General features: G+C 36.9%; 3 protein-coding genes across 5 annotated transcripts; 2 read left to right on the top strand and 1 right to left on the bottom strand.

The window, feature by feature from the left end:
* Positions 1-1,669: 1,669 nt before the first annotated feature.
* Positions 1,670-4,463, top strand: LOC130509754 (flavonol synthase/flavanone 3-hydroxylase-like). The gene is made up of 4 exons (XM_057005938.1): positions 1,670-1,944; positions 3,330-3,577; positions 3,652-3,979; positions 4,073-4,463. Exons 1-4 carry the CDS (start codon positions 1,708-1,710, stop codon positions 4,307-4,309), a joined length of 1,050 nt encoding a protein of 349 aa, XP_056861918.1. The 5' UTR covers positions 1,670-1,707; the 3' UTR covers positions 4,310-4,463.
* Positions 4,464-5,312: 849 nt separating this feature from the next.
* Positions 5,313-8,877, top strand: LOC108846171 (LRR receptor-like serine/threonine-protein kinase EFR). Of its 3 annotated transcripts, none has more exons than XM_057005209.1 (3): positions 5,313-8,016; positions 8,101-8,185; positions 8,264-8,877. In XM_057005209.1, exons 1-3 carry the CDS (start codon positions 5,425-5,427, stop codon positions 8,674-8,676), a joined length of 3,090 nt encoding a protein of 1,029 aa, XP_056861189.1. In that variant the 5' UTR covers positions 5,313-5,424; the 3' UTR covers positions 8,677-8,877. The 3 variants fall into 3 exon arrangements, with proteins under 3 accessions (XP_056861189.1, XP_056861190.1, XP_018474898.2); XM_057005210.1 differs by having other exon boundaries at positions 5,315-5,776; positions 5,987-8,185; XM_018619396.2 differs by having other exon boundaries at positions 5,315-8,185.
* A 61-nt stretch (positions 8,878-8,938) lies between these two features.
* On the bottom strand, positions 8,939-19,265 carry LOC108846170 (myosin-17). Its single transcript, XM_018619395.2, has 39 exons — positions 18,961-19,265; positions 18,366-18,494; positions 18,053-18,196; positions 17,822-17,967; positions 17,578-17,734; positions 17,437-17,495; positions 16,937-17,096; positions 16,681-16,830; positions 16,459-16,595; positions 16,235-16,381; positions 16,009-16,110; positions 15,872-15,929; positions 15,685-15,786; positions 15,564-15,601; positions 15,347-15,473; positions 15,099-15,269; positions 14,561-14,692; positions 14,346-14,455; positions 14,118-14,178; positions 13,849-14,026; positions 13,408-13,613; positions 13,158-13,277; positions 12,963-13,061; positions 12,667-12,888; positions 12,389-12,528; positions 12,064-12,181; positions 11,924-11,974; positions 11,772-11,843; positions 11,490-11,660; positions 11,211-11,366; positions 10,902-11,108; positions 10,544-10,681; positions 10,380-10,450; positions 10,187-10,286; positions 10,038-10,094; positions 9,889-9,945; positions 9,717-9,797; positions 9,558-9,640; positions 8,939-9,476 (listed from the first exon to the last, which is right to left on the bottom strand). The coding sequence occupies exons 1-39, from the start codon at positions 18,961-18,963 to the stop codon at positions 9,341-9,343; spliced, it is 4,596 nt and encodes a 1,531-aa protein (XP_018474897.2). The 5' UTR covers positions 18,964-19,265; the 3' UTR covers positions 8,939-9,340.
* Between the last annotated feature and the right edge of the window lie 2,569 nt (positions 19,266-21,834).

Raw genomic sequence — 21,834 nt, 5'->3', positions numbered from 1 at the left:
TGCGGATGAACTTCTTCTTCAGGATTTTTAAAATGGACTCTAAAACATGAATCCATTTTCCGTATTAGGTGAACAGAACAACATGATTTAGTTTTGATAGTAGAAAAATCGAATCTAAAACGTGTTTGCATCCCAAACCCGTCCACTACCATCCGACCACAAGATCCTTGTTCTCTTTTTTTTTGTTGCATTGATAATATACCAAGTTTCCCATTTCTTTTACTTGTACATAACCAAAGTCTCCATGTTTATTTTTATTTCCTTTGCCTCAAGAAAAGAAGAACAAAAATGGAGTCATCCTTAGTAAACTTCTGAGGCTTACTACTTGCAAATGCCGACCATACATGATACAACCGTCCACGCTAAGTAGAAATATATTGATGGTAATAGATACAACTACACCACAATCAATCACTTTGAGCAAAGAACAATTCGTAAAAACACTGAACATCATTGGAGGTTATAGTTAGCAAACTCACAGTCCACGAATTAGTCAAGGAGATACACTGTCAAGGCCACACCTACAATTTCAGAGAGATTATAGTTTAGAAGAATAATCATTTTAAAAAAAAATTCGATTATAGCATTTCCAACAAACTCACAGTCCACGAATTAGTCGAGGAGAAACTCTCTCAAAGCCACACCTACAATTTCAGAGAAATTATAGTTTGAAGAATATTTTTTTTTTAATTCGCTGATAGCATCTCCAATAGTCTCTGTATATTCTCTAAAAATTGGAGTATTTCTATATATTCTACAATAGATTTTTTTTGTATAAGAAAATATACAAAGTGTGTTAGAAATGATATAATGAGTTCATTTTTCTAGAATACATATACTCCATGTAATTGTGTTTTGGTCACTGCATGTGTATATAGTTTTCCGTATTTTTTTCTTTGATCATTATTTATTTGTATATAAGTTCTCTTTTTTTTTCTTCAAAAGTGAAAATAAATTAAGTCTTTTTTTTTCAGGGACATACCAAGTTTTGTTTTGTAAATTCTCTCCGCTGACCACCATCGGCCACAGAGAAACATACTTAATGCTATAAAGTGGATTAGCCCGAAAATGTATTACAATGCATGATCATAGTTTTTAATACCTTCCGACTAATGCCATGGTGGACCGATATCATTTGTTGCGCATATAAACTATTTGATGAACCACAACTCAAACCTAGACTAGTCAAGTAGTAGTAGTGATAATTTAGTTCAAAGAGGAAATCGAACCCAGAATTGATGAATACCACCAATTGGAAGTCAGATATCTACATTTGACATATGACGATGAGTCATCCACGGATCACAATGTTTATCTAAAATGATAACTGGAATGTAATGTTACACTACTTACTGGGACTTGTAATTCAGTGGCTTATGTTAATATTGTCGTTTTACCCTCCCTTTAATCCAAATCCGATGTTATGCATTTTGTTAACAAACCAAAAATACTTTTGTTGCTCTTTTTAGATATAAAGAAATTTGGGATATGGTCCTTATAAACAAATACGTTCAAGATTTTATTATCTTTGCTTTTATAAAAATGCCAAGTTGACGGGCAAATTCAAGATTCTGGTCCACAATTGTGGTTTTCAAAATCGTTTTTGGTCTACCTTTTGTTTCAAGTTTGCCGTCTACTCTATTATATAAGCTCTTTTGTCCCATAATTTTCATCAAACCCTTTTTTCTTCTGAAATCAGTGCAAATAATGGAAGAGAAGCCAAAGTTCAAGACTGTCCAAGAGGTGGTTGCAGCCAACGAAGGACTACCAGAAAGATATCTCCAACAACTCACCGGAGACCATGAAGATCAGCCTCTTAATGGTCCAGTGCCTGAGATGGATATTCCATCCATTGATCTCAGTCTTCTACTTTCTTTTTCCGAAGAAGGTCAACAAGAGTTGAGTAAACTTCACTCGGCGCTCTCTAAATGGGGAGTTGTTCAGGTTTGACAATTTTAATGAATCTAATCTCTTAGCATGTGCAACTGAAACATTCAAACAATATTACTCTGTTGGTAAAAGAAAATAACCTTCAAATACAAATTTAGATACACAGTTACACACATATTAAAAAGGGCTTGTATATAATTAAAGGAAAAATCACATTTAAAACCTCCAAAGTGGTCATTACTCCTATTTTAAACCTTCAAATTTAAAATTTCTAGAATAAATTTTCAAATTAGTAACACTCTTAACAAAAACTATGAAAGTGGCCCACGTGTGTTCTTTATTATCATGGTGAAGATAATTATAAACATCGTTGACGTGATATGCTTAACTCAATTAGTTTAACTTAAATATATATTTTATTAAAATAAATTAATTTATTATCAAAATTTATTTTTATTTTAACTTATAAATAAACTAATTTAAAACCTCTAATTGGCTTGTTATGTAAAACAGTCGTAAAAATCTGAAAAGAACAAAAATGTTTTTTTTTTCTAACAAAAAAAACTCTAAAAAATTTGTGTATGTTAGAGACTATATAAAGTAGTGACATTGTTAATAAATCTTCTTAATCCATATTTATATGTTCTAATGTGTGGTGCTTCTTCAGTTTTTTTGTGTGGATCTTTCTAAAAATTATAGAATAATCATTTCAATTTAATTTGATTTGTAAGAGTAAAATAATTTTAGGTCGATATATTTTTTGTATACAATTTTTTTATTATGATAAATTTTATTTGTTCACATTGTAGCAAAGAGTACACAATGAAAAAAATAGTTTATTAAAAAGAGAAAATTTAATAAAGCATATGTTGTTTAAGTAAAATAAACGGAGTTAATCATCATGTCAACGGTGTTTATAATTTTGTCCACCATAATAATAAAGAAACACCTAAGCCACCATTTTTATTATTTTTGTTAAGAATGTTATTAATATGAAAGTTTATTATAGAAATTTAAATTTTGAAGGTTTAAAGTAAAAGTCATGACCACTTTGAAGGTTTTTAATGGAATGTTCATAAAGAACCAAATTTACTATGTTGTGATTGGTAGTTGATGTAGGTGTTGTCCACAGTCCTATTTACTTATACATCAATAAATTAAGAGCAATTAAGCTTTAAGTTTTTTATTTAAACCACAATTCTTGAAATAACGTATAGTTGTATAAATGTTTTGCATAGCCAAATATCCAAAGCATTTTTTAAAAAAATTTCTATAAAATTTACATAATAAAATCTAAATCCACATCAAAAAGTTTACAAATTATTCTTTACAGCAAAATGTTAAACCTACGGACATTACCAATCGGACCCTACATTACATATACACTTAATAAATAAATAAAAACTATGAACACAGCGTATGATATTTTATTGAAGCAGGTTATGAATCATGGAATTACAGAAGCGTTTCTCGACAAGATCTACAAGCTAACGAAGCAGTTCTTTGCGCTTCCGACAGAAGAGAAGCAGAAGTACGCAAGAGATATTGGCAATGTCCAAGGATATGGAAGCGACATGATTTTTTCAGACGACCAAATTCTCGATTGGATCGACCGTTTGTTTCTCACTACTTACCCTGAAGATCAGCAACACCTAAAATTCTGGCCTGAAGTCCCAACCGGATTCAGGTAAATTCCATACGTTTCAGTTTCATCATGGTTCACTCATTTGCCTTTGGTGATTATGACAAACGTTTCTTCAGGGAAACGTTGCATGAATACACAATGAAGCAACATGCAGTGATTGGACAGTTCTTTAAAGGCATGGCTAGATCGTTGGACTTGGAAGATAATGTCTTTCTAGAGATGCATGGAGAAAATGCTAGGATGGATACAAGGTTCAACATGTATCCTCCATGTCCAAGGCCGGACATGGTTATTGGGGCGAAACCACATGGTGATGGCTCAGCTTTTACTCTTCTCTTACCAGACAAAGATGTGGAAGGGCTTCAGTTCCTGAAAGATGGGAAATGGTATAAAGCTCCAATAGTCCCTGACACAATTCTGATCAACGTAGGAGATCTGATGGAGGTAAATAATATATCAATCATGTAGATATGAAAATTGAAATAATGATTGATGGAGAATGAGCATATATAATTATAATCTCTCGTTGGTGTTCAGATAATGAGCAATGGGATCTACAAGAGCCCAATTCATAGAGTGGTGACTAACAGAGAAAAAGAAAGGATATCTGTTGCAACATTTTGCGTACCGAGTCCAGACAAAGAGATTCAGCCTGTGGAGGGGCTTGTGTCTGAGACAAGGCCAAGATTGTATAAAACAGTTAAGAAGTACGTGGAGCTGTACTTCGATTCTTATCAACAAGGTCTGAGGCCTATTGAAGCTGCACTAATCTGAAAGAAAATTCAAGTCTCTTCTGTAATTTCTATTACTTAAAAAATAAAAAATAAAATAATACGTTGCTTTATCTGTTTGACATGTGATGCTGGCATGCTGCATTGTACTGGATTGCATTTCTTTGAGACAATAAAGATTTTGGCGCACTATTTTATTATAATTTTTCCCCTTCAAAAACTACAAGAATAAAATATATTTTGGAGTTTAATTTTTAACGAAATCATAATATGTATAGTATAAAGTTTTGTTTTAATTTTGTAACTTTTTTATTTTAATAAATGTTTTTAATTGCATATGATATTTGAAGAGAATATATACATAAAAAGGAAACTAAAATTAACAAAATTTTAATAATATCAATTAGATATAATATTTTTTGTTTATTAAGTATATCTTTATAGTTAACTGTCAGTAAGAATTATTTTTTCAACTAATAATATAGAGACTGCTCCTTTGATATTTATAATTCTCCTTTAGATGATGTATTTATTTCGGAAAACGAGAGCTGCTACCAAATGTCTTTGAAGTAACTTCAGAATGTTCAGAAGCTCTTGAAAGATGATGCTTTTGTCAAATGCCAGTTCAAGTTTTCATAAGACTACAATGAAAATGACAATGAGGTCTTGCACCAATGCGTGTGTTTTAGTCTTCACTACACATGATCGTAAAGTTGACTGTTGAAAAGTAAGCTTTTGAGAGAGGGGACTTTTCTTTCCTTCAAAAGTCCACAAGTTGTTGGAACCACATTTAGTTGTCCCCCACGACTTCATTATTAGTTGACTTGCATTTTGAAACTTCGATACTGTAATATCTCGAGTTGTGATATACAAAAATATTTAAGAAAAACAATTTGGTTACATATGTCATCAAAGTTGATTTAACTTTTCTGTTACATATTCATTTAAAATTCTAAAGCTAAGTATGTTTGGACTTGAATAGCGAAATGACAAATGACCTAACTGAAAGTGATTCGCAATACCGTGTGAATGAGGTCAAAATACTGGAAAATATTGAGTGGTAATTTTAGAGTCAGTAAACAATAAATTCTATTCTTGAAAAAATTAACGCAAGACCGGATCGGATGTGGATGGTCTATTACCCGTGGGAGGACGTGGATGGTCCATTACAAACCTACTTTCGTATATACCTTCAACTTCCTTCCGTTTTATTTGGTTACCCGTTGCAGCATGAAGCTCTCTCTTTCGCTTGCTGTCAATGCTCTCATTCTTCTTAAAGCTCTCGTAATGATCTCTGCTCAAGCCAGGTTTTCAAATGAGACTGACATGAAAGCTTTGCTTGAGTTCAAATCTCAAGCTGCTGAAAACAGAAGGGAGGTTTTGGCCTCATGGAACAACTCCTCTCCACTCTGCAGCTGGATTGGAGTCAGATGTGGCCGCAGACGAGAAAGAGTTTCAAGTCTAGACCTCGGAGGATTCAAATTAGCCGGTGTGATCTCACCTTCCATTGGTAATCTCTCTTTTCTCAGATCACTTAATCTTGGAGACAACTCTTTTGTTGGCACCATCCCTCAAGAAGTTGGAATGCTATTTAGGCTTCAGTACTTGAACATGAGCTTCAATCTCCTCGAAGGAAATATTCCTCACAGTCTTTCTAACTGCTATAAACTCTCTAGCCTAGATTTATCACTAAACCATCTTGAACACGGTGTTCCTACAGAGCTAGGTTCACTCTCTAAGCTAGTCATTCTGTATCTTAACAACAACAACCTTACCGGAGAGTTTCCAGCATCTTTTGGAAACTTGACGTCACTCCAGGAACTTGACTTTGCATATAACAATATGGAAGGAGAGATTCCATTTGATGTGGCTAGATTGACTCAAATGGTGTTTTTCCAAGTTTCACAAAATAGGTTATCAGGTGTTTTTCCTCCTGCTTTATACAACATGTCCTTGCTTGAGTCTTTATCACTAGCTGGCAATAGCTTTTCAGGTGAGCTTAGAGCTGATTTTGGTGATCTTCTACCAAACCTAAGAATTGTTGTCATGGGAAGAAACAAGTTCACAGGAGCTGTTCCTGTAACACTTGCCAATATCTCAAGCCTTGGAAGGTTTGATATCTCAACTAATTATCTTACAGGAAGCATCCCTTTGAGTTTTGGAAAGTTACATAATCTCTGGTGGTTAGGGATCCATAGTAACTCTCTGGGAAACAACTCCTCCAGTCATCTAGAATTCATCGGTGTTTTGGCGAATTGCACTCAGTTAGAGTACTTAGATGTTGCTTACAACAGACTTGGAGGTGTGCTGCCTGCCTCCATAGCCAACTTGTCAACCAAGCTAACTGTTCTGTCCCTTGGAGAAAACCTAATCTCTGGAACTCTTCCTCATGACATAGGGAATCTCATAAGCCTGCAGGAGCTAGATTTAGAAACAAATCTGTTGACAGGAGAGCTTCCAGCTTCTCTTGGGAAGCTTGTGGAGTTGCAGGTGCTGGAACTGTATTCAAATGAAATATCAGGTGTAATACCATCTTATTTAGGCAACATGACTCGGTTGCAGTGGATCCATTTGAACAACAATAGTTTCCAGGGAAGTATCCCTCAGAGCATTGGACGCTGTCAAAAGTTGATAGACCTATGGATTGATTCAAACAGGTTGAACGGGACAATACCTCTGGAAATACTGCAGATTCCAACACTTGCTTACTTAGATTTGTCTGACAATTTCTTGACCGGTTCATTACCGGAAGAAGTTGGAGAGTTGCAGCTCCTTGTTGGACTAGGAGCTTCTAACAACAAGTTATCAGGACACCTTCCACAGGCTCTAGGGGGTTGTCTTTCGGTGGAGTTTCTTTATATGCAAGGCAATTCATTTGATGGAGCCATTCCAGATATAAGTCAGTTGGTGAGCTTAAGGAATCTTGACTTTTCTAATAACAATCTCTCTGGCGGCATACCTCGATATCTGGCCAAGTTTCACTTACTGCGGAATCTGAATCTTTCGGTAAACAAGTTAGAGGGAAGTGTGCCAGTAGAAGGAGTGTTTAGAAATGCTACAGAAGTTTCTGTTTTTGGAAACTTGAATCTATGCGGCGGCATCAGAGAAATGCAGCTACAGCCATGTACTGTCCAAGCATCACCAAAAGTGAGGAAACATCTCTCACTTGAAAAGAAACTTGCAATTGGTATCACTACATGTATAGTTTTTATGTTCATTACAGTGGCTTATCTGTGTTGGTTCAAGAAGAAGAATAACGCCAGTGGCGGTAACCCTTCTGATTCTTCTTCTGCTTTGGGGATGTTCTTTGAGAAGATAAGCTTTGAAGAGCTTCATGTTGCAACTAGTGGCTTCTCTTCAAGCCACCTGATTGGTTCAGGCAACTTTGGTGATGTCTTCAAAGGACTTCTTGGCAGTGATCATAAACTCGTCGCTGTTAAAGTTCTGAACCTCCTGAAGCATGGAGCAACCAAAAGTTTTATGGCGGAATGTGAAACCTTCAAGGGTATAAGGCATCGAAACCTTGTGAAGCTGCTAACGGTTTGTTCTAGCCTAGATTCCAAAGGAAATGAGTTCAGAGCTCTGGTCTATGAGTTTATGCCAAAAGGAAGCTTGGATATGTGGCTGCAGCCAGAAGACCTGGATAGGGCAAACGATCACTCGAGAAGTTTAACACTCTCAGAGAAACTAAACATAGCAATAGATGTTGCATCCGCCTTGGAGTATCTGCATGTTCACTGTCATGACCAGGTAGCTCACTGTGATCTTAAGCCAAGCAATGTACTTCTGGACGATGATCTGATTGCTCATGTTGGTGACTTCGGTTTGGCTCAGCTTCTCTGTAAATACGACCGAGATACCTACCTAAACAAGTTTAGTTCTGCCGGTGTCAGAGGCACTGTTGGCTATGCTGCACCAGGTAAACAACACATCTATGTGCAAAAAGTAGTGTATAGCTGCGAATTATCCAATCTTATTTCTCATCAAATATATACAGAATATGGAATGGGAAGCCAACCATCAATACAAGGAGATGTGTACAGCTTTGGGGTTCTAGTTTTGGAGATGTTCACTGGAAAGAAACCGACAGACATATCATTTGCAGGCGACTATAACCTCCACAGCTACGCGATGTCCGTACTGTCAAGAGATGGTGAGGAGGGTGGAGGCAGCAACGCCATTGATGAGTGGTTGAGACTGGTTTTGCAGGTGGGAATAAAGTGTTCTGAAGAGTATCCAAGGGATAGGGTGAGAATGACTGAAGCACTACGAGAACTAATCTTAGTCAGATCTAAGTTCTTTACTTCCAAGACGACTTTTACGGAGCTCAGTCCTCGAGATGCTGTGCAAAGTTTTCCTCAGGAATGGATGTTAAATGCGGACGTACATACAATCGAGACCTCAATATAATGGCATCACAATCACCTTCTCAACTACTTATGGGGACACACTGAATGTGTCTCTGCTTCAGCTTCATCACAAACAGAGCAATGTTGGGAGGAGACTTTACTGTACTGCATATAGTACTATAATCATTTCAAAGCAGATTATAAAGTAATTATAAGTCTTATGTTACAGACTATTACGTTTTAGATCTTGTGATTCTACCTAGGTCCGTTGCTCAACTATGGTTTTTGAAAGACAGTTAAAGGAACTCACAAACAACGACATGTGAAAGGTACGTGATGTGCAAACTACATATAAAATAGTGAAAACAAAGTCTAGTCATTACAATTCAGACAAATATTATAAAGACTCGACCAAACCAACAGATACAAATAATTGACAAAAACACTCTCCTCTCCTCTCTGGAGAGGACAGCATCGAACACACCTAAGCCTTTCTATGACAAAAGCAACAAATAACCCCCTGCGAGTTGTCATAACTACAGGGATGCAAAGAATGAAACAAACTTCGGCCTTTCCACAAATACAAAGGCCAGAGACTGAGCACCAAAATCAAGAAGAGAATGAAAAGAAAAATAATATACACAAAATGCCCACAGGCTCACGCGATGTATTTATGTATATGCAGCAGAAACAATCGTATTTGGTGGACCGTACAGCGAGCTCACTTATGATGCACTGCCTTCTTTACGTGTGAGTAAGAATCCGAAACCTGAGTTTTCACGGATCAGTTGAGGAGGCTCAATGTCATTTACATCCACTTGCTGCATTGACTTTGATATGTCTTCCACCGTGAATGGAATGCTGCGTTTGGATGATTCCTTGGGTTAGTTGAGAAATGGGAACGGTACAAATGAGACTCAACACATATTATTTGCAGCTTACCTTGAGTCATCGTCCAAAAGGAAAGAGCTGCTTACGGCATTGTTCGAGTCCTCGGTCATCATAACCCTCATGTTTGCAATAACCTATGGATTTGGAAAGAACACAATTAATACCATTTCTAGCCAAATGAAAGCTTAGCTATTTACTAGTCAAACATACATCTGAAGAAACGCTATGAGTGCCATATTTATCATCCCAGTACATTGTGCTGATTCTATATAGCTGCTGTATACTTAGCACCTGAACAAAACCAGTAACTTTTAAGTTAAACTCGCGAGAGGAATATAGTAAACGATTTACGGGATGAATTTCACTAAGCTGAGAGTACTACCGGACAGAGTTCTCTTGTTATTTCGTCCAAGGTCTTTTTCGGCTTTTGATGAATGACCTAAACAGAGGCAAAAACAAGCAGAGTTCACATAAACAAACCACGCAGTGGAAGCATAAAAGGAATGACAAAGCATCGGTTAAGAATTATACCAGGAAACCAACTGCCTGCCTGATATGTCTCAACTCATCCCAAGCAGAGCCCGCATACTGTAAGCAAAAGGGAAAAAAAATAATCAAAACTCAAAAGGTGTAAAAATGGCTTAAGCAATGTTAAGAGGAAAAGTAAAAGCGTGGGTTACTTCATCCGTAGCCTCTGTACACCACTGCTCTAATTCAGCCAAGCCTGCTTTAACGTACTCGCCGTTGCTGAATGAGCAACATTCACGACGTAGAAGAAGACTGCACAATTTCATTACAGAGAAATCTTTCTGTCAAATCAAGGAAGACCTGCTTAAAGGGAAAACGAAAGGAGCTATGACAGATGAAACATGCCTGTTGAAAAGCTGAACATTGATGAAGGAGAATATTTGTGTGAATACTTTGCGGACTAAGAACGGTGGAGCCTGTATCATGTAAAAACATAGAAAGCAATCAAGATCGCCAAAAAAATATATAAAATTTTCTTTTGTTAATTTCTAACGGAAGTCCAGACTCACGTTGTTTGTTTTCATGAGATTCAAGTAAGCGTTTAGGCTTTTCCTAATACTTTGCCAATGGGCAATTAGAGCTTGTTGAGCAACAGCATTTGCTTGTGCTCTCCCTTTCACCAAACTTGCCCTTGATGTCCTTGGTGCCTGTATCATGTAATCATGTCTTAATACTAAATCGATAAATTAATGAAGTTTAAGCTAAAAAAGCATCAGCGTATCAACGTCCACAAGATGCTACAAGAAATCCCTTCTCAAAAGCATCGATTAAGAAAAGTTTTTCCGGAACATTCAGTTATTAAGATGTTATATTAGTAACCTCACTTCCTAGAAAATGTATTAACAACAAAAGCAATAAAGAAATTACCTGAATACATAACCCAAGAAGAGGAGAGATCTCTTTCTTTAGATTATCTCTGATCATTCCATATATCTTCTCGAGGAATGCAGTAAGCTGCTGCTTGAAAAGTAGTGCGGGGTACTTCGCTTCAACTTGCCTCAGGTCGTCAAGCTTAGTGATCCCCTGTCTATTCAGAAACGAGAGTCCAGAACTTTGAGGAGATGCCCTTAATCCCTATTTAAATTGTTAAAGGAGCACACAAGATGAATTAGGGCTGCAAAACAAGGCACATAAGGAAACTAGAAAAAAAGAACAAACAGATTCGCAGCTTCTTACTTGTGACATCCTTCCAAATAGGGACGCTGATGATGTTCTTCGTCTCTGTGGTGTCAAACTAGCTGCTCCAGTAGCTTTAAGTGTGCGTTGCAGAAGCAATAATAGCGTGGCTGAATTAGATAACCAATACGCCAAAACCTCGTTATTATCTGGGACCTGTGTGGAAGAAAACATTTTCCATATTGATATTCCGAAATATTTCAATGTTTTGGAGTTTCATACATGTTAAAACAGCTTAGTAATGCTTCTGAACAATGAAGCAAGAAAGAATCAACTTACTTCAATGGCCGAAGCTATTGTTTGAATGATACGGTCAAAGACGTTAGTTCTTTCAACTTCAAATGATCTCCAGTGAAGAAGACTTTTGTATATGACACAGGCAGCAACAGGCTTGCCCCCTGCATATCCAAGGTTTTGTGAAATACACTTGACTAGTAGATCTTGGTTTTCCTGAATAGCGCAAAGATTACAACATATGTTAGAGAGAAAAGCAGAATGCAATACAGCAAGAAACGTGGTCCCACCATTACAATTAGTACAAGAAGTTCAAGTATGTGTTACCTGCTGCTTTTCATTCAGATATTTCTGTGGTTTCTCTTCAGACTCTGGTTCTCGTACAGCAAGAGCCATGTCCTGTGACATTCATAGACGATAAGCAACTGAAGAACAAAAAAATATCTGGGGGTCGAACGCACAAATTCACTTCCTCTTACCGGTGTCGTCTTGGTTTCTCCATTAAGATGATTTCCATTCTCTGGAGTTCTCTGATCATTGAGAAGGAAAAAAAATAAATGATCAAATATGCTTTTGTGTTAATACGTAAAGAAAATAAGAGGTCATATGTTGTTGGTACCGGTAAAAGCATTGTTTTTGATCGCGTGGTCATGGTTCTGCTGGTTGGAGAAATAGCAAGTGCCTGTTGACGGAGAACTTGAATCTCTGACTCTGAATTGGAAAGCTTCTCTTCCAGTCTGAAAGCAGAAGCAAAATCGATATGTAAAAGGGAACAGTTGACAAAACTATAAATTAACCAACAAGTATAACAGTGACTAGAAAGAGTCTGCTTTACAGCATCAAGACTTCTAAACAAAACTGAACAGTGAAATGCGTATTGGCAAGTTCATTCTTGAATATGTCCTCTCTTTTGTTTTATCATTCAGCGCTATATATTTACGAACCTTTGTACCGATTCATGAAGCTGGTCTGCTTTTCTTGTAGCATTTTCAAGTTCTGTGGCCAGCTCTGAGTTTCTAGCCTCTGCCTCTGAGAAAGCTTTTCTCAAGTCTTCTGCAGCTTGTCGTTCAGACTGAAGCGAAGCCTGTAACAAAAAAAAGTATGATATAAACTAACACACCAAGCTTACAAGACTAAGGAGGAGGGCCTAATCAGCATATAACGATTAACTTTAGTAGTGAACATATGAACTATGAAGGATGAACAAGTCAAAAAGGCATACCTTTAAAGCCTCCATCTCTGATGTTAATGAACTGATTTTTTCAGTATCCTCGACCAATACCGGAGTCTCCTTAACGACTGGAGGTGCTTCTTCAATAGCCTTCCTTGCAGCCTCTCGTTCCCTAATCACAGCAGCGTTCGCTTCTTCAACTTGCAACCGCATAGCTTGCAGAGCCTCCTGTTGTTTTGCATATTCTTGGGCTTTTGCTTCTTCCAGATCGGTCTACGTTACCAAGGATTTGTCAATAACAGTGTAAACAAAGTATAATATAATGCTAGTGTATGGAAATGACTTACTCTCTGTCGCTTCTCTAGTTGTAAACGCCATGTTAATTCTTCAACACGTTTCTCAAGTTTGTCTTTCGCCTCTCTAAGGGCTCCTGTGTCTCGTGCAGCCTGATTCAATTAATTGCAAAGGTCCGAACCTGATTAATTTCATGAAGTTGTGAACGTAGAATAACTTAAATAAAACAAGAAAAAAGGACACCGAACCATCTTAAGTGTCCTCAGCTCTTTTCGTGCAACCCTGCTCCTCCAGCCACATTGTGTAGCAAGCGCAGCTTTCTGGAGCTTCTTGTAGTAAGAATGTGCCAGATGGCTACGAAGACGAGCCTAAATTTGAAAATCAAGAACTATCAGATTGTTGATGCAAAACGAAGAATTTTGCACATCAGTGATATACGGTCTCTCATTTCTCAGTTAGGTAAACAAGAATAACTCTAAGAGGATTCTTAGTAATGACCTGAATAATGGTAGCAGCCTTCATTTGCTTTCGGAATCTGAACTCATTGCGAGCAACCATTCCCCTTAGTGCTGTTTGAACTGCTATTGCTGAATGTCTAATTCTTAGATAAGACTCCCTGGCAACATGTCTTCTGAAACTCTTCTCAATCTTCACCGCTGCTGCTTGGCGTCGCATTTCCTCATAAAGTTTGCAAGCCAATTTGCCTAGCATTCAACACAAAGATTTGAGAAGCTCATTCCTCCAAAAGTAATTTAATTCACAGAGAAAAAAGGCACAAAAATACTAAAATGTATTTCACAGTTGCCCGAAAATACAAAAGAACGGAACGGACCATAACAAGCCACTAATTTTATGGCTACACGTATAATATGCTGAACAACTACAAAATGGCAGCAAAAGAGAAGAGCACGATTTTGCAATGACTTAGGGAGAAGATACCTCGGCAGTTGGACTGCAATACAATAGCAGCTCCACGTAGAGCACGGAATTCTTTTTGGGCAATATAAGTACGGATCTGCATTTGGATTTTCCTAGCGGCATTTCCAAGAACCTCAGCTCTTCTTGTATCCAACTCAGCCATCTGCCCAGCTCTAAGGAATACTTTCGTTTTCCCTAACTGCAAGTGGCAGAATGTTGGATAAATTATACATAGAATCTACCCCCCACGATTTAGGAACCGTTACATAATGCAATTACCAATGACTTACTTCATAACCCTTTAAGCCTATCTTATCCAGAAGCATTCTGCATGCAACTTTATCGTCATAACTGCACAGATATAGGAGCCATAAGATAGAGCAAAAAAAACAAGACATGTTATAATGGAAAGCACTGCAAGAAACGAAACCTATCAACTTTATGTTCAAAAGCCAAGCTCATGATCAGGAGAGTAAGAAACTACGAGGGTAAACAAAATCATATCAGCTGCAACTTACTTTCCCTCCAGAACTTCCGGAGCAAGAACACCAAAACGATTGAGAAACTCATAAAACGTCCGTTTTGTAGGATAACCAGCACAGCTGATTCTAATAGCTTCCAAAACACCCTTAAAGAAATTAAGGCAAAAATTAAGCTTGTAAGTTCCATAACCAAAAATCTTGGTTGAAGTGCCTCAGTGCCTCATTATATAAAAGGTTCGGACTGCACTTACACCACAGCGTAATTGTTGAATTACGTTCAAGTTCTCGAAAATGGCAGGCTTAAGTACGTTGTTTGGCTTTACACATCTGATGTAGTGAGGTTCAGTAGAATTAAGTGTCTCCATCAAAGACTGAAGTTGAAGCTGAAATTTGAGAGAGACAAATTCTTGTTAGAAACAAATATTTGTAACATTTTGAGCTAGAGTTGCTGCTACATAATGTTTCAAATCATGACTCTCTCCAACATGGGTGAAACTTAACAGCCATAGAACAAAAATAACAAAGTCAAAGTGAATGAAACAAACATGTACTAATGTCTGAATCAGCGGTAAGGCTGCTATATCAAACACACAGACGAAGCAAATGATATAGATGTATGCACTATATATACACCATTTATGATTAACTGTCTAAAGAGTATGTCCGAGTTCCTTAAATGTCCACTGAATTGTTCAGAAGAGGGAAAATCATTTAGATGAACAAAGCTTTCAGGAAGAGCAGAGAGAAAATATGTACTGAAGAGGGAAAATCATGTACTATTCACCATACCTTAAAGCGTGACCCGATGGAAGAAAACTTGGTTTTACTTGATGTTTCTTCTGCTAGGCGAGGAAATAGACCAGCTACGAAAGTATCACTCGAAGCGATCAAAAGATCCTGATGTTCTGCCACCACGTAATCTTTGTTCTTGTCAAGGAACAAATCGGCCTGATAAGTTACCTGTTTCAGTAGGAAAGGGAAGATGTTAAACAGGAATAATATCTAAGCTTGTCATGAGCATGTGAAAGATGTTTTACCTCTCCAGCATAATGTGATATTGCAAAGCTGGTCCGAGATAGCTTTGGTTTGGTAAACCGCTTACTATTTTTGAACGTTTGATACAGCTTCTGAGCAAACGTTTCATGTGTTGACTTGGGAAACATACTGCAAAAGAACCGAACATCCATTATACAAGATTTTTTAATCCATAAGCACAAACTAAAACAGCTTCGTCAAAAGAGTCTAGGAGCCTACCATGCTTCATCTAGAAGTGCAATGACTCCTCCAGGTTTCTGTACGAGCAAGTCATATACACCAGAAGTGTCATCGCAAAATTATATTACGAATAAAATTACATAAATTAAAATTAGGATACCTTCTCAATGAGTTCCAACACATCCTTGTTATCAACAAATTCTATGTAACTCCAATTGATCTCTTCTTTGGTATAATCTTCTTGTTCCATTTTGAAGACGTGCTGTGAAAAAAAAAATTATTGCTACGTCAAAACTAAGTAGGAAGAGAAAGATATTCGGAAGGTAGTGGGTAAGAGCACAATAGACCTGGTTGAAATGTTGTTGAAGCTTTTCATTGGTAAAATTGATGCAAAACTGCTCAAAGCTGAAAAATACATGAAACTCATTAGAGCCTTTAACACTATTCCAGAAGAGGAAATAATTCTGCAAACCACTAAATTTACCTGTTGATCTTAAAGCTTTCAAACCCATAGATATCAAGAACACCAATTATTGTCTTAGAATTTGGATCTTGCCCGATAGAATTGTTAATTTTATCAACAAGCCTGAAAAAAATATGGGGTTTAGAAGTTCGAAATTTCAAGGGCAGCTAGAGTGCACTTAGGGAAAATACAAAACAAAATAGGACATAAGAGCCTGCAAATGTAAAGAGAGAAATTCATTGTATACCAATCAAACAAGCGAGAATAGATAGTTTTCGCTAATGCATCCCTGCTACCCGTGGCTGAATCAGGATCAAGTGTTCTTGTAATAACCTCTTCTGGAGTCACCATTACACGTTTTATCAATGCATCTTCCAAACTCTTTGCATCACATCTTTTGAAAGAAAAGAGTTCAGGATCAAGGATAAAAACAAAACAGATATCAAGATTAAACAAGTAAGCAGCACATACCTAAGAAGTTCAGCAGTCGCATCCAGATGAAATCTGGATTTGCCATCCTTCAAAACTGAGGAGTCAATCTCTTTTCCTTTTGCAAATTCGACATTACCTAGATGAAGGATTGCAGCAACAACTCTAAAGATTGCATCCTGATAACAATTATCAGAAGAATCAATAATATGCTCTATCAGAGAAATTATCTCTTCTTGGAAAAGGAGCAAGTCGAAGACTGACCTGTTCCTCTTCACTGATGCCAACAACATCCATAGCTCGTCGGGTAGCAAGATATTCCTCAGTGTCATCGACTCCATCCAGTTTATAGCACTTCGATTGATTTAGGTAGTGGAATGACTTAGGATCTCCCAACTTAAACTTTTCTCTTTCCTGCAGAATAGGAAAAGAGATTAAATCCCCCAATTACTTATTCATGAGGTATAAAGCAGAACGCTTCAAAGCAAGGTTTATTGTTATCATTGTGCAGCACCAGTACCTCCGGTGGGGCAGCACATAACATGTAAAAACAGTGGTAATTTCTTTCTGGATCTGATATTTGACACACTCGAGACCTTTCCAACAAATATGTTCGGACAGCTGCTCCAGATATTCTCCCACTTTTGTCAAACTGAAGCTCGACAAACTTTCCAAATCGACTGCATTATGATTTAAAGACAAAGTTGAAATGAGGTTGTCTGCTTTGAAGCTGTTCTAATAAGAAGTCATTAGAATAACTCCATAACACAATAATCTATCACGTAGTAAAGTGAGTTAATGTAGGAAAAAAAGACTAAGCATGAAAAAGGCCAGGAAATCAATATGGTTTATGTCATTCAACTTATTTCATGTGCCATCTGTGCAACTGATCACTGAGGTTTCGTAGTTACACAACAATTTTCTGACAAGTACTGACTGAAGAAGCTTTTGGCCAAGAACAAGTTTGACTAATTTCAAGAGACAATTCGTAGGAAAAACTCTGAGTGAACATGCGCATACCTGGAGTTGTTATTCCTAAGAGTCTTGGCGTTTCCAAAAGCTTCAAGAACTGGATTTGACTGTTAACCAACAAAAAGAAAACAAAATAGTTAATCTACAAGCCTCTCAAAAATATATCAGTACAGATTTGTAACGCGTCACCTCCAGAACTTGTTGTTCCACTGTCCTTCCTTCAACGCCGGATCGACCACCAAGGTAAGCAAGGTAGCGCATAAGCATCTTTGTGGTCTCAGTTTTACCAGCACCACTTTCCCCACTGACCAAAATTGAGTTGCTCTTGCCCTCATTGATCATCGCCCTACTCATAGAAGCAATAGACTAGCATAAGACAACGAACGAATACAGAGTGATTTAGAGTATTCCTGCAAGTATTGTTCCTAACTACCTGTAAGCAACTTCGGCAATTGCAAACACATGGGGACTTAATTCACCAAAACCTGCTCCTTTATACTGCTCCATCATATGAGTATCATATAGATGTGGTAACCTTTGAAAAGGATTTACAGCAATCAAGATGTTTCCAGTATAAGTCTGCAAAGACAATTTAAAGAAAATACTTAAGGACTAAATACGTGATTTGATTAGAACTCAGGGAAGAAAATGCATAATAACTTACATAAATTTCATTCAGCTCATATCTCATGGCCAAGTTATTCAAAACACCTGGTTCATGTAGATATGAGAGCTTTGTCATGTCATCAACACCTCCAGGAGGAGCCTCTGTATCCTTTGGAAATACATTCGCGATTTTGGCCACAACCTGAAATTAAATTTCGTTGACTGATTAATACAACAACCGGTTTCCAGTGATTGTAATCGAATTTGGAACATGCATGTCAATGTCATGGAAGGTATTGCAAAATTGACATTTCTTTCTCCTAAGGAAAATGACATGCAAAAAAAACATGGCAGAAGGATAGACAACTTACGGTCTTCCCGTTAGTGGACTGTACATGAACCTCTTCGCCACTAATCTTGACAACTTCTCCATCAATCCACGCCTCTCCAGTATCTTCAATCCAAACATGAGAACCAACTATAATATTGACCGGACCAACCTACAGGATATCAATACTGAAGGTGTGAGGTACATAGAGAATTCAATAACTTCGCACAAGCCTGCTGTTCTAAATCTTAAATGAGGGAATCTATAATTAAAATCACAAAACAGATGAACAAAGCAAGCTTCCTAACATGACTTCACAAGGAGATGCTATCTTAGGCAGGTTCAGAGCAGCTAATAATAGAAGTTAGAGAGATATCTAAAACTATATGATATAAGTGTGAGGGTCCAACCTTATTAACTCTATTAACACTTTGTAATTTTCCCCAACTTGTATAGTATGCAGCCATTCAAATAGTATTTCGCTTGGCAAATAGTAAGATACAAAATCAATAGAGAATAAAATCGAAACGCAGAACCTCATACACAAGATCTATCTACCAATCATACGAACCAGAGATAAGTAAAATAAACAGAATAAGCAATCGAGAAAACGAAGAGAGGATGATGGCGGGGATTACCATGGCGACTCTTCCTCCAAATAGATCCTCTCTGAGCCGCCGCCACTAGTTCTTCCGAGAGAGGCCGAGTCAGATCGGGGAAGATTCTAGGTTTTTGTGGTCTCTAAATTTTCCTTCGGAGTCAAATGGAAATCGGGGGAGATCGGATATTTTGGGAAGATGAATCGGAATGTTTTCTCTCTCTCTCTCTCTCTAGAAAGCTGATGATGGTTGTTGTTGAAGAAGAAGAAGATGGGACTTGGTCTTCTTCTAGCAGACGTCTAATGGCTTTTTTCTCTCTCCTCGAGTAGCAGCAAAATGTTTTTTTCTTTTGAGCTGTGTCATTCATTCTCTCTCTCTCTCTCACTACCACATTTTTTAAAAATAATAATTAAGACATTTTTCAAAAAAAATAATTAAGACATTTTTTAAATATATTTATTGGTGCTTGAGAATAGAGATTGTTCAAGTGGGGTCCACCGAGACTCAGGGACGGTGAGATGGATCGCGTTGGACATTTGTGGGCAGCCACCCACACATACCGCACACACTCGAATATATAAGCAGCCAACGAAAAAGAAGAGAAATTATTGTTGTCGTAAATTAATTTTAATTACTTTTTGTCTCTGTCTCTGCCCTTTGACTTGCTGGTTTTTTACGTTTCTATGCCATTTTCTCCCAATTTAAAGTATTTTTTTTTATTTTGAGTAAATTATGGCTCATTTGTCTCTAATTCTTTTCTCTATTTTATAGCTTTCCTTCGAGGACATGTTTATTTATTAGATGTGGAGATTTGTATATATCCTGAGTTTTTGTGTTTTGAAAACTCCCTATTGAATAAGTATATAACTTGTACATAACGTCTAACTTCTGATTCTTGACTCTTATTTCAAATTTTCAACGGATTTGTCATGAATGAATATTATTATAGTTCCGTAATGATGTGTTATTTCTAGATAACGTCTAAACTGTAATATACATGCGTATATGTACAACAACAAATATATAACATTTATAAAATTAGTTTTTTTTTACGTTGATTTATTATGATATTACAAATATTAAGAACATTACATAGACGATTCGACAACCGACAATACTACATGTTTTATGAAAATCTACGTCTAGCTGCATCATCTGAGTCGTCCTATGAAGATCCACGCCTGACCAGATTTACTTGCACCATGTTGAAGATATCTTGTAATCTTTTTTTTCCATAATCGCATAATTGCATATAATCCTTCATTTCATAATCTGCATAGTTGTCTAATAAATCGTGCTCTCTCTGAGACTTGAAAGTTGAAACTTGGATTTGAAAAAATCTGCAATAAATTGCATAGTCTGGAAATCGAACCCCAAACCTAGATGTAGAAGCCTTTAGACATTAACCATTAGGCTAAGGTGCTTCCGCAACATTTATAAATTAGTTAGTAAGTAGGAAATCAGCAACTAGGACATAATTATTATTTTTTGTTTAAACGTTATTATTTAGAACATCCATTACTCAAAGTAAACAGTTAGAGAAGGTAAAATCAACTACATTCTTCCACATACCAGGAAATATATATACATGCTCAGACCATTCTTGCTTTTCGAAATCTTCAAGAACACACAACTCCTACTTGTATCAGTCTCAGAAACAGATCTCACCCTTCAAAGAAGCAAACTTAACTTACCATTGTCGTTTGCCATAGTTCCACGGCCCAGCTCTACATTTGATTTTTTCATGGGCCAAAAGAAGCTTTGAAGCTTTTTATACTAGAGAGGAAAAAGAGCTCTTTATTTTACAACGCAAATTTTTATGAGAACACAGAGCCCAGCGACCCTTATAATGGGCCAAAAGAAGCCCATCATTGAATGTTAAGATTGTTTCCAGCTCGGTCCAGTATCTATTATGATAACAAGCACTGAGAGTATAAAATCATGTATAGAAATTATCCGAATGAGATTATGGATCAAGTCAGATGAAAATTTAGTTATCTCAAAAATTGCTTGTGTAGATGTTTTAGTAAATTGATATAAGAAACACATAACATTTCAACCAGAATTCATATGGTTTTGCAATGCACCACACTTGATCTCTCTGTTGACTTTTCTTATATACACACACGACGCACACACACACGTATATATCCTAACTTGATGTGTTTGGATAGCGGATAAGTTGTTGTGAAGCCTTTAAGGATGTGGTGAGAAACGTAGCAAAGAAAGCTCTGTCGAACCATTGTCATCTCTTAAATACTATGATGGTTATAACTCCTTAAAAAGAAAACGTGGATCCGATCTCACATGATATGTTTTGTATCTCAAAATGATAAAAACAGAGAGCAATAAGTCAGCTTTTTCTTGTCAACAGCAATAAGTCAGCTATATATTGTCATAAAACTTATGAACAAACTAGTATACACTATTGGGTAATACTATAGCAAAATAAAATGAATCAAGCTACCGCAAAGCATTATTAGTCACAAACAAACACTTTCTTTCGTTTCAGGTTTCTCAAAAGTCAAAGAGCCAAATTTGAATACATCGATAACTGAATCCTTGAGCACAACACTTGACTACGATGAACAACAACCTTTGGTACCTCTAAAACTCTAAATAAACAAGGACCAATGATGTATATAACCTTTCGATTTAATCTATATGGACAAGTGGTACACTTGTTTTAAGCTTAGCTAATCAGTAGATCGACAAATGGTTTTACCTTCTACGGTCTTTTACCACCTAGTGGGCATCAGAATATCGGAATTACCGTAGAGAGACGCGGGGACCTTTCAGATAAAATAAAACCGGTAATCCCGGTTAAAGTTTTAATTAAATAAATCTAAAACAGAGAGATCAAAAAACATAAAAAGAGGACCAAACCCAAACCAAAGTAAGAAACTGACAGCA

Source organism: Raphanus sativus, chromosome 3 (genome assembly GCF_000801105.2).
Source record: "Raphanus sativus cultivar WK10039 chromosome 3, ASM80110v3, whole genome shotgun sequence".
In the NCBI taxonomy this organism is placed as follows: domain Eukaryota; kingdom Viridiplantae; phylum Streptophyta; class Magnoliopsida; order Brassicales; family Brassicaceae; genus Raphanus; species Raphanus sativus.
The sequence above is the reverse complement of the archived record's forward strand: the minus strand, read 5'-3'. Positions and strand labels throughout refer to the sequence as shown.

What these genes read in the sequence shown, in the direction of transcription:
- LOC108846170 (XM_018619395.2), bottom strand. An exon ending in ATTGCCGAAGTTGCTTACAG is followed by an intron (nt 17,735 to 17,821) that starts GTAGTTAGGAAC and finishes TTCTATGAGTAG; the next exon opens with GGCGATGATCAATGAGGGCA. An exon ending in TAACAAGAGAACTCTGTCCG is followed by an intron (nt 9,798 to 9,888) that starts GTAGTACTCTCA and finishes GGTTTTGTTCAG; the next exon opens with GTGCTAAGTATACAGCAGCT.
- LOC108846171 (XM_018619396.2), top strand. Translation starts at nt 5,425, where the DNA reads ATGGTCCATTACAAACCTACTTTCGTATATACCTTCAACTTCCTTCCG. An exon ending in TGTTGGCTATGCTGCACCAG is followed by an intron (nt 8,186 to 8,263) that starts GTAAACAACACA and finishes AAATATATACAG; the next exon opens with AATATGGAATGGGAAGCCAA.
- LOC130509754 (XM_057005938.1), top strand. Translation starts at nt 1,708, where the DNA reads ATGGAAGAGAAGCCAAAGTTCAAGACTGTCCAAGAGGTGGTTGCAGCC. An exon ending in CTAAATGGGGAGTTGTTCAG is followed by an intron (nt 1,945 to 3,329) that starts GTTTGACAATTT and finishes TTATTGAAGCAG; the next exon opens with GTTATGAATCATGGAATTAC. An exon ending in GAAGTCCCAACCGGATTCAG is followed by an intron (nt 3,578 to 3,651) that starts GTAAATTCCATA and finishes ACGTTTCTTCAG; the next exon opens with GGAAACGTTGCATGAATACA.